This window comes from Carcharhinus amblyrhynchos, chromosome 11 (genome assembly GCF_965287045.1).
Source record: "Carcharhinus amblyrhynchos chromosome 11, sCarAmb.v2.hapA, whole genome shotgun sequence".
Taxonomy (NCBI): domain Eukaryota; kingdom Metazoa; phylum Chordata; class Chondrichthyes; order Carcharhiniformes; family Carcharhinidae; genus Carcharhinus; species Carcharhinus amblyrhynchos.
The window spans coordinates 46,664,384-46,680,290 of record NC_137334.1 but is presented as its reverse complement, the minus strand read 5'-3'; the positions used below and the strand labels follow the sequence as shown (position 1 = coordinate 46,680,290).

Here is a 15,907-nt window from a genome sequence, read left to right as displayed (position 1 = left end):
TAAATACTGAGATGCATAGTTGAGATAGATGAAGCAGGTTATTTGGCTTTGACTGAGGACACAGGTCTAAAATTAGAAAGTTTGAAATGAGATTAAAGGCGAGATTTTCTGGCTGAGCTCACCCCAAAACTGGAAAATCCTGCCCGAGGTCTAAGGACCTTTGCATGGTCCACTGCCTGCCCGCTACGATTCCCGTGGCAGATGGGATGGGAAAATTCCTCCTAAATGTTTTGCTGTACCATACCAATGACTATAACCTCCACTTTTGTTTCTATCAAGATACTTATCCAGGTCTTAATGAAGGAGCCTTTACTGGGAATGTTTTTGTGCAACAGAAGAACAGAATATATTCAGACGAGTCTAATGTTGTAAGGATGTCAGCAATGAAATGCGATCAGTATAACAGACCAAGTACTGAAATGTAAACTACTGATATAGGAAACTTATTAATGAAAATGAGCCGTGGTTATAGAGACAAAGCATTGATCTTGGAGTGTCTGTATTAATTTTCTGAATTCCCGATATATCATCCTTAAAATTTAAATACAACATAAGGACCCAGATTTTGCCTTTTTAAGATGGAAAATCTGTCCATGTTCACCTTTAGTGTAACTGTGAAACTGACAGAAACTCTGAGCATTTGCAATTGTGCAGTTAAATGTAGATATCAAAAAGTGACTCCCTGTTTCTCCACATGGAGTGAATTCCCCACAGATCTTCCAACATATTTTGAATTGACATTTATATGTTTATACAATTTTGCTCAATGAGGCTCAGAACGTGGGCTGTCTCCCCGCTGCTAAACTCAACGTAACCATGCCTGGGATTATTACAGAAATCAAAGACTTTTTGTTAATAGCAAGAAGAAAGGGTGCAAAATCTGTCAAAATTAAGAAGAACAAGGACAATGTAAAATTCAAAGCGTGGTGCAGCAGGTACCTGTACACACTAGTTATCACAGATAAAGGAAAGGCTGAAAAACTGAGACAGTCCCTGCCTCCAGGTTTGACTGTGAAGGAGCTGAAATCTCTAATGTTATTTGCATTTTATTGAATAAAAGAAATGCAAAAAAAAATCCAACTGTGCTGTTAATGATAAACAACCTCTCAGGCTCTGAAAAAAATAATTTTATATTTGCAGAACTTCTAATTTCTCCATTATGATAACAAAACAGATATTTTCAAGTAACTTGTGGTTATTGAAGTTTATTTTCAGCTTCTACCATAATCCCGTTTTAAATATCCAAATCTTTTATTTTGCTCTGTGAAACTATTCCAAAAAATTAAGTATCATCCTGGTTTTTACTTCCTGGTTTGCTGACCATGAGAATTCTTCAGTGTGATTGGCTCCTTATAAGAACATAAGAAATAGGAGCAGGAGTAGGCCATCTAGCCCTTCGAGCCTGCTCCGCCATTCAATAAGATCATGGCTGATCTGTCGTGGCTCAGTTCCACATTCCCGCCCTCTCCCCATAACCCTTAATCCCCTCTCTTATCAAAAACCCATCAACCCGCGTCTTAAAAATATTTAGCGAGGTAGCCTCCACCACTTCAACGGGCAGAGAATTCCAGAGATTCACCACCCTTTGAGTGAAGAAGTTCCTCCTCAACTCCGTTCTAAACCGCGCCCCCCCTTTATCTTGAGGCTGTGCCCCCTAGTCCTACTATCCTTTCTGAGCGGGAAGAGTCTCTCCACCTCTATCCTATCCATCCCATTCATCATCTTGTACGTCTCAATGAGATCTCCCCTCATTCTTCTAAACTCTAACGAGTACAAGTCTAATTTATTCAGCCTCTCCTCATAGCTCAACTCCCTCAACTCTGGCATCAGCCTAGTAAACCTCCTCTGCACTCACTCCAAGGCCAAAATATCCTTGCGTAAGTGCGGCGACCAAAACTGCACACAGTACTCCAGCTGCGGCCTCACCAATGCCCTATTCAGCAGCAGCAAGACCTCCCTACTTTTATATTCAATCCCCCTCGCTATGAAGGCCAGCATCCCATTCGCCTTCCTGACCACCTGCTGCACCTGCAAGCTGGGTTTTTGCGACTCATGCACAAGGACCCCGAGGTCCCTCTGCACCGTCGCCTACTGCAGTTTTTCGCCACGTAAGTAATAGTCCTTCCTACCAAAGTGGACCACCTCACATTTGCCAACATTAAATTCCATTTGCCATTTCCTGGCCCATTCGCCCAGCCTATCTAGATCCTTCTGTAGACTCTCCACACCCTCTGCACAATTTGCCGTTCCACCAATCTTGGTGTCATCAGCAAATTTCAACACCCTACACTCGGTTCCCTTCTCCAGATCATCTATATAAATAGTAAATAGCTGAGGCCCCAGCACCGACCCCTGGGGCACTCCACTAGTCACCAACCGCCAATCCGAATAGCACCCATTGACCCCCACTCTCTGCCTCCTATTTGACAACCAATCCTCTATCCACGCTAACACCCTACCCCCAACTCCATGTCCCCTGACCTTCTGCAATAACCTCTTGTGAGGTACCTTGTCAAACGCCTTCTGAAAATCAAGAAAGACCACATCCACCGGCTCTCCTCTATCCACCGCCCTAGACACATCCTCATAGAACTCCAGTAAATTTGTCAGACACGACTTCCCTTTAACGAAACCGTGCTGCGTCTGCTCTATCAAGCAATTCCTCTCAAGATGCCTCACTATTTCCTCCTTGATGACAGATTCTAACGTTTTACCTAACCGGCCTATAATTCCCCGCCTTTTGCCTGGCACCCTTCTTAAACAACGGCGTAACATTAGCCGTTTTCCAATCTTCCGGCACTTCCCCGGAATCCAGCGACGTCTGGAAAATAACCACCAAGGCATCCACTATCACCTCCGCCATTTCTTTCAGAACCCTCGGATGCATTCCATCCGGTCCTGGCGACTTGTCCACAATCAGCCCCTCCAGTCTGTCGAGCACTGCCTCTCTAGTAACAGTAATGTCATTAAGACCCTCCAGTCCTACCACCTTTCCATCTCTAACATCCGGCAAATTATTCACGTCCTCCTCCGTGAAGACAGAAACAAAAAAGTTATTCAAGACCTTAGCCATATCCCCATCCCCTACCACTAAGTCCCCCTTCTCATATCCTGATCAATGACTCCTTTGTTGCTGGGAGCCAGACATCCAAATGATCTAGTTGCCTAGAATCAAGGTAACATTGAAAAAGGGAAGATTCACATTCTAGAGATCTCTAGATACTTGTGGCTTTGCAAAACCTGGACCTTTAACTTCAAAAAAGTTCAACAAAGCAAAAATGTTACTCATTCATGCTACTTCCCAGTGCCTCTGACAACTCCTCCTATCCCCACTGACGCTTCTGTCCACAGTCCCAACTTGTCTATTTTGCTCTGTTCGCAACAATGTCCATTTTTAAAAACTGGCAGGAATCGAGGGCTGTCAAGATCTTTGGCTATTTAGTGGATTTTGCTTTAAATATTCACAACCCAGTACGAGTGAACCTGTCCTATAGGCAGCTTCAGAAAATATAAAATTTCTTGCTTTAGCAATCAGACTTGCTTGTTTTATTACCTTATATAATCTTCCTTTATTTACTTTCAATGAACAAGGAGTCAAAGATGCAACACATGCCCTACCTCCACAATCTATCTCAGCTTTTATGAATATTGGCAAGTATTGATAAATTATATTCTTAAAATTATTGTGAGGTGAGACACAGTAATTGAATAGCAAAAACAGGGTGATAGGGTGGCAAGTGAAAGGGTTAGCAATAACATAACAGAAAGGCAGTGATTTATTAAACGGAAGGATTAGTTAGCAATTGTCATCTAAAACAATCCTTTAGCAGTGTGTCCCAAGACTCCGTCTGCTGAGTTTTAATTTCTGTGCATTTGTCACTCTTGCATCTACTTTTTCCCAGTCGTTCTCTGCGACTGCGGTTCTCCATTCACTTTGAATGTCTTGTGTTGGTTCATAGGCCTGAATTTTTTGAATGGCGAGGTTTCCTTTCCTGCTGCACAACCATTTCATGATCAAATGAGCATGATTTGGCTGCAGATGGGATTTCCTCCTGTCACTTGCAAGTCCAGCCTTAGAGAACTGGTGACCAATCTGATTATCTGGCAGCTCCCTAGTCCTTGCAGTGATAAGAGCTGCAGTGCACAGAAGAGTAACTTCAGGAAGATGCCTCAGCCTAAGTCCCAGGACTGGACAACAAGGTAAGTTTAAGGGGTTCCAGGGTGAGGAGGGTAGGGAAAGCCTGGGGGAGGGGTGCAAAATGAATGATCAGGGTGTTGGGGAGAGACTGGTAGAGGGAGGAGGTCCAGTGATCATGAGACCTTAAAGTGGGCCTGAAGTCAGCAGGGGGTTTCTGATAGATGTCACTCCCCCCTCTCACCCAAGATTGAAGCCCATTCGTTTTCCCTCACAGGCTAAACAGCCCCCTCCTCCACCCCACCCCATGCCAGCCATAAAATTGAGGTTGGACAGGAAGCAGCTCTTAAGTGGCCCATAAAGGCCCTCAAATGTGGCCATGGGACTTGTTAACCCCAGCGTAACATCGCTGCGATGTCAAGAAGGGAGGTCACCTAAAAACCTGGCAGCGTGAAATTGAGGCCATACTGTTCTTCTACCCTTATTTTCATGTTTCTTTCCCTGTAATTTTGTATTATGAATGGTTTACATTTCCAGATTTTTGTGCATCTGACTTCACCATTGTCGATGGCATTAACATATCTCGTATGCGGTCACAGCCACTACATTGGTACGTGCACATTAAACCTTAGTACAGTGGCACTATTACTTACCCCGTTACTATGGAACTATCTTAGAATTCAAATGTCACTTTTTAAAAATAAGCTTTTGAATCAAATAATTGGCACAAAAATTACTAGGCATTTAATCTGTGTTATTTGGAATAAAGTAAGTTTTTAAGCAAACTGTTTGAAGTTATTCTGCACTGTTATACTGATGTACAGAATCATCTTTTCACTTGGTTCTTTCAGATTTTACTGAAATAACGGCATACAAAATGGCAGTATAAATTGTAAACATTAATTCAGAGTAGAATTCTTTTACTGAATCACATTAAAGAAAAAGTCACTTTAATCCCCAAAACATCTCCAGTATCTAAACATTGTAAAATTAATGCATTTCAGAAATTCCACTTTCAAAATTCTGTAAGCGCATAGCAGATACTAACACAGGAGTAACATTATAATCCAATGCAAGTTAGTACCATGTTGAATGAAGAACATTTTAAGATGAACTTAGTAATCCTGTATAATACAGTTGTAATCATCAAATATACAAGATGCAGGTTGCTAATTGTTCACAATCATGGTCGAAAATCCCTGAGGTCTTTAGGTTAAGCATTTGCTTTAAATCTTCATGATTACTCTTGCTTGTATGTGCCAAGGCTATGTTTGCTTCAGTGTTAGTGAGTTTTTATTCTGTTTGCAGTTTATGCCTCAGTTCTACTACATGGTTTTCATCAACATCTAATCTTATATTGAAAGTGAACCTTCAATGTGAGGGACCAATCGTTTTTGCCATTCAGGTATCTAACTCCCAAGTTCCAACAATTGGATTAGCAGCATACCTAGAACATTAATTTTGGGCATATTTGTTTGGGTCAGTCATCATTTGTCAGAACTTAAAAAATATACCAGTGGAACTGAATTAACTTATTATTTTGAGGTTAGGCACTTTCAACTTGGGGTGCTTTCTCACTTCCTCTTTTGTGTCCGTACAAATCTCCTTTCAAAAATTGGGAGAAAACCCTGCTGCTTGTTGTCTTTGAATTCTGCTGAGACACTGACTGCTGTAAGGTATGGTAGAGAAATTAAGGTGATTTTCTTTGCTATTGGGAAGGAGTCAATAGAAGCTCCTGGCAACATAATTGAACCTGATAAGTCATCATGGGGTTGATTATAGTGGGTGGGATCCTGTGTCCTATCACGCCAAGATGCTGAGCATTAAGTTTCAAACAGTTATGTCACTGTGCCAAAATTATGGAACTTATTTCTGTGATGTCTCTTTATTTACATGATCAAAAGTAATATCCTACAGTACATTATCTGATACTTTTGAGGTACAATTTCATCAAGCATCAGTTCTATTTTTCTTAAAAGAATTTGTAGATTCCAAAACAAAGTGGCAAAAATCAAAGCAATGCACATCTCTGTACCTAATACCGTGGCTGATATGATCTGCTCTGGTCCCTCCCACCGGAGGAAATAATTTCTCTTTTTCTGCTTTATCAAATCAGTTAACCATTTTAAACCCCTCAATTATATCATCCTTTATTCTTCAGTCCTTGAGGAAATACAAAGCCATTATATTGTCCCTACTCATAGTTTGGATTAGCAGTGGAGGAGGGATTGAGTGCTGATTAAGTGCTACCTAACTGGGGAAAAGGAAAACTATTTGTATCACAGAATCCTTACAGTGCTGAAGGAGGCCATTTGGCCCATTGAGTCTGCACTGACCACAATCCCATGCAGACCATATCCCCGTAGCCCCATATTTTACCCTGCTCGTCCCTCTGATACTAAGGGGCAATTTACTATGGCCAATCAATCTAACACACACATCTTTGGACTGTGGGAGGAAACTGGAGCACCCAGAGGAAACCCACGCAAACACAAGGGGAATGTGCAAGCTTCACACAGAAAATGACCCAAGGTGGGAATCTCTGATGCTGTGAGGCAGCAGTGCTGACCATTGTGTCACTGTGCTGCCCTATTGTCTTGTGTTATTGGCAGATGCTTAGAAACAAGTTACTTGCTGAGTCTTCTGGCTGAGAAATATGACTGGTCTGAGGAGAAGGATGAAATGCAAGGACATTTAAAATTTTTAGCAGATTGGTGTTCTGCCCCTCCCCGAAATATGCAGTTTTCTTGGGTTTTTTCTTGTTTTTCTAACCAACTTTGAGGACAAATGAAATAAATTACGAAGACTACTTTACAGCTATGATGCAACACTGCTTTGTGAGTGTGGTGTTGGCTGAGATACCCATCCAAAGATAGATTTGACAAGTTGCCAGTGCCATTGCTAGTGACCAGGTTGATATTATTTACTCCACATGTGGTAAGCCTGAACATGTGACCAGAGACATTCAAAGTGAGTAGTGTTTTTCTTTCCTACCAGGGAACAGGTGGCAATTATTACACGGTCACATGGACTGCACATTTCTCTGCAAAATGAATTAACTTAACACTGGCCTCAAGAACAAAGTAGAAGCCTTGAAGTTTACTGAAAAACATTTGCCTTCTTCCAGGATGCAATATGATACAATATCACATATAACTGCAGAGGCATACTTTGGAATCTTATTCTTGATTTGTAGAATATATGTTTTGTATAAGATGCATTTTATAAGGACAGAATCAACAATGTTAAATAGTATTTGAAGTGTATAAAATCTTTGTTTGTTAGCACTGATCCTGAAGCAACAATTTAGTTGGAACTGATGAATAATGATAAACATTTATTTCAAATACTTCGCTGATCATGGATTTGGAAAGGTGCATCTGAGTAAGATTCTCCGCGACAATGTGCCCTTGCTTATACATAATGTTTTTAATTATTTTATTGTAATATATTTTACATCACTGCACCATTGGCCTGCCACAATGTTTTAATGTTCATTTTTAAGTTTTAAATTACACCTTCCTGGCATATTCTATGGCCACTACTGTTACCTAATGGCGCCTGCATTTCAACAAAATTAGACGAGCAGACTGCCTAGACCTTGTCCTGCCTGAACTCTAGTAACTGATTGAAATGATTCCTATGTTCAAGAATAGCAGTCCTTTAGTAACAGGATTCCCAGGGGAGTTGAAAGCAAGCTATGTTCAAGTTTTTGGTCTTTGGCTTATTACATTCCATGGTATACTTCTTCTATTTCACATTATGCCCATGGGCTAGTGTATAAATGAATGGATAACATTATCAGTGTAACCTTTTGGCTTTATAGAAATTGAGGTTAGGGGTATCATCGATTGTAAATAAAAGTGAATTGGTAAGTTTAAAGACTGGATGCTTTAAGCAGCCAGTTTGTTGTTTATCAATTGTACCTTGCTAAAAATAGTTGACAGGCATGAGCAGTCAAGCAAAAATGCTTTTGTTTATGACATTATAATTAAAAGATTCTCTCGACATTTTATGATGGATGTAACCATACAAATAAAAAAGATTAGTGTAGTTAGAAGGTATTATTGATAGTTGATAGATGACTGTTTTCATGGACACTTTATTGCAACTGAAATATCTAAACTGTGAACAATGTAAATAATACAACAGAAAATATACTTTTGTCAGAACAATTCAACCATGTTTAATACATTTTGACCTCTTTATATACAAATCAGAATCTGTATTCCATGTATTTGCAGAAAATGATTTTTGCAGTAATCAGTTACATCTTTATTTCTTTTCCAGATATTATCTTAAGCATTAGTTAGGAAATTGTATTTTGCAGTGCAGTTATATGGTTCAAGTAAATAATAATGTTTGCTGTGGAAATTAAAATTCCAAACTACATGTAAGGGAGCTTGTATTCCCTCTGGACTTTTGTTTACTTTTTCCCCCAAAAAATGCTCCCATGTTTTGAAGAAGATAACAATCAACCCAGGCGTGTTTAGTGGACTTTTAGAAAATTAGGGCTTCTTATTAATATGGATATTCTTAAGATGTGCCACCTTTGCTGTCAGACTGTTTCAATGATTTTGTCAATGTTGAGCATCCCCTTGCATCTTAACTTCACGTTGACCACAGAATTGTTTGCGACCAGTGGAGCCTTGGAAACCAATTGGGAGAAGATTCCCTAATTCTTAACGTGATTATCTGGAGTCCTTTGGCTTTTGAACCACTTTGAACTTCCATTTCCCACTGTAGACTATGGAATCACAAATAATGGCCTTGCAGAGTGGATTGAGTGTGTGTGTGTGGGGCAGGGGGGTGGGGGGGGGGGGGATGCGAGTGGCAGTGAGTGAGTGGTTTAATGTGATTTAATGCTGGTAAGAAAATTGATATTTGAAGAAATTGTTGAAAGCTAACTTTCCAACTTGAAGGGCCATTGTAATGAAAATGTTTTCCTAAATTGTTGTTTGTACAACATATGATGAAATAACTTGAATTGTATTAAAATGTTTCACCAATGCGTTGGTTAATAAAATGTGTGAATAATATGACCCTTACCACTTCCTGCTCTTTACACTTGCCATACAAAATAAGGTTGACTGAATATTTTTCTAGAGACACAACTCTTTTGAATGTTATGGCAAGGTTACTTTTTTGAGGTTTAACATTGGTACATATTTGTGAATTATCGTGGTTTTTTTTCCTGTCAGTTTTTACAGCTGAGAGCAAGGTAAAAATGAGCAAAGTCTGACAGTGTTCCAATGAGAGCTACAAATATAGGATCCTTCTGTACTGATTGTTATTGAAAGTGGTTTTGCTTATTGAATTTTAAGCTGTTTTTGCACCATTTCTATTTCTTTAAAGATGTAGGCTACTGATTAGTCTTTCACTTGATTCTTCCAGGTCACAACAAATCTGGCTAACCTTCGCTGTGCTGCTGCTTGCATTAATTCCTGAGTAAATGACTGACATTGATTGAACCTTTTTCATGGAGTGCTTGTTATTTTTTGTCACAATGATGTATGCTGGTAGTGTTGAAAATGTAAATAACTTCTTCCTGTGGCAGAATTTGATAAATTTTGAAAGTTAGACAGTAAAAAGCTTTTTGTTCAATGGAGGCCAATAAAATAAGGTCAAATATGTTTCATTGCTTTTTTCTTGAAATCTGTGTTTTCAAAATTAACATGTATTAGGACTTTAAAATAGACAGTATGTGTGGCATCCTGAATAATAAAAGAATGATGTGTGTATTTATTATATTTATTTTGTTGGATTTGCTCACCTGTTGGTTACGGTTAGCTGACCCTTAATTGTTCAGTGTAAAACATTCCAATTCTATGAGAGCCAGTCAACCTGAAGCCCATTCAAATATTCAAGCCCTTGAGTTACAAAGATTGCAAGTACTTAGGATTTTTCAACAACCATGAGTAGGAAATACATTTTTATGACCTAGTGCTTCCATGAGGTTTCAATGATGAAGGGTAATTTGTTAGTTTCTCATGTTACTGATATAGTTATTTTGACTGATCTGTGTATTGAAAGTATCCAGGTGTAATTTGTTAGCCAGTGGAAGTGTTTCCTGGTATTGCTTCTGAATTGAACATGATTTTCACTCACTGCCACTGGATTTGACTTCCACTGGTAATTTCTTCAGAATTATTTTTTCACATGTACTGGAAAATAAAATGTGGTATACTTTTTGTATTAAGTATGGCATACACAGTACAGGAATTTCAAAAGAAAAGAAAATAGCCCATGTGCATAATCACTACGGAGTGTTGGGTAAGGGATCGTAAATGTTTCAAAAGATTAACAAAATTAAGCCAAAAGTCATACTTATTAAAATGTTTGATAAATATATAAAGATTTGTCCCCTTTAAAAGATCTGAATAAAATTGTGGAAAGGACATGCAAGAAAAAAATACACATCAAAAATAAATGAAATCTGACTCGAAGTAAATAATGTGCATTTATAAAGCACCTATCACATACTCTGAAATCTTCCAAGTTATTCAGAATCACTAAGTTTTAAAGTGTGATGATGCTGTTTTCTATAAAAATGTAATAGCTAGTTTGCACACTAGAAGGTCCTATGAATGATAGTACTGACCCGCATTTTTAGCCTAGTTTTTCCCTCAAGGAAGGTGATGCATGATGATCTAGCAGTCTCTGCGGCATGCTTTCCTCCTTTCCTGACAATTAAATCTATTGCTAAGTCAAACAGATGTTTTGGTGTGATGTTGGTAGTGATGTTAGCAAGAAAGTAAGTAGCCAATCACATTAACCACACACAGCGAGCCAGGAAGTTAAAAACTCTTGATAATCTTTCACTTCTAATTTAAATTTTCAGATGGCATAATAAATGATTGATTAGATTGAGAAATAAACTTGTAAAAAATAAAAATATGTTTTCAAAGGATGTGCAGAGTTTTTTCTCATTATGAAGAAATTTGGCATCCCACAACTAAAAATGTTGCCTATCGTGGCCAGTGTGGATGGTTAGCAGCAATTATGAAGTTCGTACACCTTTGAAGCACCCAGTTATACCTCATTCAACAATGTGTAACTTTTTCAAGGGTTTTTACAGAAAGCCTAACAGTGTAAGAGTGAAAATTTAATTCGTTTAAGTGGCTTCCATTGATTGTGTCTGTGGGTGCCACAACAGCACATCGTTGTCTAAGTGCAGAATAGATGACAGCAATCTCTGGATTTCCATATTATTCTGTGTATGTGTAAACTGTTGAAGTTGCTGTCAGTTTCAGTGGGGTAATAATGACAATTGCTAACAGCTTAGTTGTTATTATTACTGAAAAATCCAAAGCAGTAAGTTGATTAGTCAGCTGATCTGTTTTTGGTGGCGCTGTTTGAAGTAGGGAATGCTAGCCAGAAACTGGGAGAAAGCCCTGCTTTTCAAGTAAATGTAAGCGATCCTGTGCACTCACAGGAACTGGCATTATGATTCCAGTTGAACATCTCATTCAAAAGAAACAGCTCTGAGAATACAGCACTCCATCAGTACTGCACTAAAATGTCAGCCTCTCCTTTGTACTCAAGTCCTTGAGTGCTTTATGGCTCAGAAATGAGTGTAATATCTAGTTGAAATAGCAATTAGTCTCTAATATTGATTGATGATGCTGGGATTATGCTGTCAAAGTTCTTCTTTGGACAGGGAGTCAAGAAGTGGCTTTCAACTCATGGCAACAAAATTGGCTGACCAATAGCAAGGCCTATCATGAAGGAAATAAGAAATTAACACTGTGGCTAAGGGAGGTTGGTTTTGATGGTCTCCCTATTCTAAAAATCTTTTAACAACTCTATTTAGGATCCCCAGGATGTGTCTGAGACGTGGGGTTAGGAGTACTCTGTATGTATATGTTATTAGCAGTATTTTTAAGATATGTGATCAAGTCTGAAGAAAGGGTAAACCAAAAATATGTGTGAGATATAATTGGGAATTTCACATGACAACATCCTATTGGCATTAATGGTTGGTGCAAGGCATAATAACAAATGAATACAGAGATCTTTGCCAGACGTCAAGAAGCAGTTCACTGGTAACCCTGGGAAGCAGTAGCTTTATGAATCAAAATCATTACATAGTCATAACAACTGTGACATATAGAATCTCTATAAGATTCTAGGTATGGTATATGGTGCTGAAATATTCCTAATATTGAAAAAGTTACAGAAGCCAGAGGGTGGTTGTAGAGGGTTGTTTTTCAAACTGGAAGCCTGTGACCAGCAGTGTGTCTCAGGGATCAGTGCTGGGCCCACTGTTATTTGTCATTTATATTAATGATTTGGATGAGAGTATAGGAGGCATGATTAGTAAGTTTGCAGGTGATATCAAGATTGGTGGCATAATGGACAGTGAAGAAAGTTATCTCCAATTGCAGTGGAATCTTGATCAATTGGGTCAAAGGGCTGATGAATGGCAGATGGAGTTTAATTTAGACAGATGTGAGGTAATGCATTTTGGTAGATTGAACCAGGGCAGGACTTACTCAGTTAATGGTAGGGCGTTGGGGAGAGTTACAGAACAAAGGGATCTAGGGATACATGTTCATAGCTCCTTGAAAGAGGAGTCACAGGTGGACAGAGTAGCGAAGAAGGCATTCAATATGCTTGGTTTCATCGGTCGGAATATTGAATACAGGAGTTGGGACATCTTGTTGAAGTTGTACAAGACATTGGTAAGGTCACACTTGGAATACTGTGTGCAATTCTGGTCACCCTATTATAGAAAGGATATTATTAAACTAGAAAGAGTGCAGAAAAGATTTAAGAACATAAGAAATAGGAGCAGGAGTAGGCCATCCAGCCCCTCAAGCCTGACCCACCATTCAATAAGATCGTGGCTGATCTGAAGTGGATCAGTTCCACTTTCCCGCTTTCTCCCCATAACCCTTAATTCCCTTGACTATCAGAAATCTATCTACCCGTGACTTAAATATATTCAATGAAGTAGCCTCCGCCACTTCAATGGGCAGAGAATTCCAAAGATTCACCACCCTTTGAGTGAAGAAGTTTCTCCTCAACTCTGTTCTAAACTGCGCCCCCCCCCACCTATTTTGAGGCTGTGCACTCTATTTTCCTTTCTAAGTGGAAAGAATCTCTCTACCTCTACCCTACCTAGCCCCTTCATTATCTTGTAAGTCTCTGTAAGATCCCCCCTCAGCCTTCTAAACTCCAATAAGTACAGGCCCAGTCTATTCAGTCTCTATTCAGTTTACTAGGATGCTACCAGGTCTTGATGGATTGAGTTATAAGGAGAGGCTAAATAGACTGGGACTTTTTTCGCTGGAGCATAGGAGGCTGAGGAGTGACCTTATAGAAGTTTATAAAATAATGAGGGATATAGACAAGGTAGACAGTCAATATCTTTTCCCAAAGGTAGGGGGGTCTAAAACTAGAGGGCATAGGTTTAAGGTGAGAGGGGAGAGATACAAAAGTATCCAGAGGGGCAATTTTTTCACACAGGATGGTGAGTGTCTGGAACAAGCTGCAAAAGGCAGTAGTAGAGACAGGTACAATTTTATCTTTTAAAAAGCATTTAGATAGTTACATGGGTATGATGGTTATAGAGGGATATGGGCTAAATGCAGGCAATTGGGATTAGCTTAGGGGTTTAAAAAAGGGCGCAAACAAGTTTGGCAGAAGGGCCTGTTTCCATGCTGTAAACCTCTATGACTCTAAGAGCATCAAAAAGAGCGTGAAACAACAAGTTTAGAAAACAATAATTCCGAGAGTACTTTTTGCCTTTGTGTGAATTCAACAGTAATGACAAGTAAATTTACAATATAAATGCAACAAAACATTCCAAAGTTCCAAAGCCTCATGGGAGTGTTACTGTGTTTGTATGTTATCGGGAGTAGATGGGAATGTGGAATTTGAAACACAAACTGTTCAGTCATGATTTTATTAAATGACAGAGCAGGTACAAAGGGCTGAATGGCCTTCTCTTATTTTGTATGTTTGTGTAACTATTTGTTATTTTATGATTAAGGAAATGACTGGAGAATTTACACATAGAAATTTATTTATGCATTTTTGAGCTACCCTGTGTGAGGTGGTTAACTTTTGGTACTTTTTAAATCCATCCTTGCCGCTTAGACTACCTGTCTGAGTGAGAGAATTCAAGATATGAAGATTCTCGAGAAAGATCTTTGCCTGCTAGTCAGGAAGGCAAATTCATTCATAAACTTTGCTAAATTTGTTAGTAGCATTAAAATAGGAGGAAGAGTAGACGCACTGAGACAATGTTAGCATAAAAAATGATGTTAGTGAATCCGTAGTCTGTTTTACAACTCGCCTGATCTTTTGACCAAAACTCAGGAAAAATGCAAAACAAGCTGCTTATTCATTATCACATATTTTCCACCTGGTGATATGAGTCAAAATTAGCTGCATTCAATACAGTTAGTTTTGTAGAAGGAACTGTAGTTTTCAGATGGGCATACAAGTTTAAATGAAACACAATTCTACCAAATGCAGTATGTAAATTAGGAAAAAAAGTGTATGACATAGGAAAACAAGAAATAAAACATAATTAAGGAGTAATAATAGATTTGACACTTTCAGTGACAATATGATACTTTCTAGATAATATGACAAAATCCCTGAGAATTTTAGGCTGTATAGATGTTGCCAGAAAATGGAGTAATGTCTGTGGAGATTCAGTTAGACTTTGTAATGATTTCCTAAGCATGCAAATGTTAATTTTGGATCACTATGCCTCAACAGGATGCAAGAGTTGGAGTACAGAAGAGACCAACAAAGAATGCTGAAAAGTAAGGAGGTTAAGCTATTAGACAATTAATTAAGCCTTAACTGTAAAGTTTAGAGAGCAGGGATAATCTTATTGCAGTCCATCTAACTAATCAATCTTTGTAATATTGTTGTGAACTTGTAATGTTACAGATTAGTGTAATGTATAATGGATTTAATCTGGAACAATGTAGCTTTAACATTAATCCAAGCTAACCACCTAGCAATTCAGGCAGTGATATTTTAAAAGATTTCTTCTGGTTTAGCACTTATCCGTTTCCACTCATACCTGTTAACTATTCACATCAAACTCTTCAGATACTTTGCCATACCTCTGCTCCTTTCAGAACCCACCTGAGCACTTTATCTTTGTTTTGTTCATTTGATTTATTCCATAAGCACCCTGTTTAAAACTCATTTCCCCATCCCAATTCTTGTCTTGTTTCAAGACATACTCCTGAAGCTATAGCCTAGCTTATGGCAGAGTACATATATTTTGAGCGGACAGATAGGTTAGCTCAAAGTTTAGCATGTCAGATGATTTCGTGAGGGTTGCTTCTAAAATTTAAAAATGGAGATCAGCTCTAGTGAATTCAGCTCATCTGCTTCAGATGCTGCTGTTTCTACGTGAAAGGTGTAGGGTGAGATTTTCCGCACAACCCGCTGCTTGTTTCTTCTGATCCCACCATTGTTAACGGGGTTCCCTGTTGAGTGCACTTCTTGCTGCTGTGAAACCTGTGGTGGGGATGCACCCTTGACGGGACCAGAAGATCCTGCTGGTGTGAACAGCTGACCATAGGGCAAGATTTTCCAGGCCTGCCTACCATTGTGATTGTCGGGTTCTCCTGAAAGTTAATGGACTTTTGCCTGGGCAAATAGATCTCCTGCAGCTGGTCCTGCTAATATGGGACCAGAAAATCCTAGCCATACTTGAAATAAAGGAGCATTTGTAAAATGCAATGACTAGAGTAAACAACACAGAAAAACATAAATTAACAATCAAGAGGGCACAAA

At 39.0% G+C, this 15,907-nt stretch overlaps 1 protein-coding gene and 1 pseudogene across 2 annotated transcripts in view; both read left to right on the top strand.

The window, feature by feature from the left end:
• The first annotated feature begins 816 nt into the window (after window positions 1–816).
• Window positions 817–1,053, top strand: LOC145350201 (large ribosomal subunit protein eL38 pseudogene; annotated as a pseudogene).
• A 13,819-nt stretch (window positions 1,054–14,872) lies between these two features.
• The window catches only part of metap1d (methionyl aminopeptidase type 1D (mitochondrial)), a 96,509-nt gene continuing 95,474 nt past the window's right edge, over window positions 14,873–15,907 (top strand). For both annotated transcript variants that reach the window (XM_080199000.1, XM_080198999.1), the window contains exon 1: window positions 14,873–14,916. In XM_080199000.1, coding sequence (XP_080055126.1) covers window positions 14,907–14,916 — 10 coding nt within the window. In that variant the 5' untranslated portion in view covers window positions 14,873–14,906. The remainder of the gene's footprint in view (window positions 14,917–15,907) is intronic.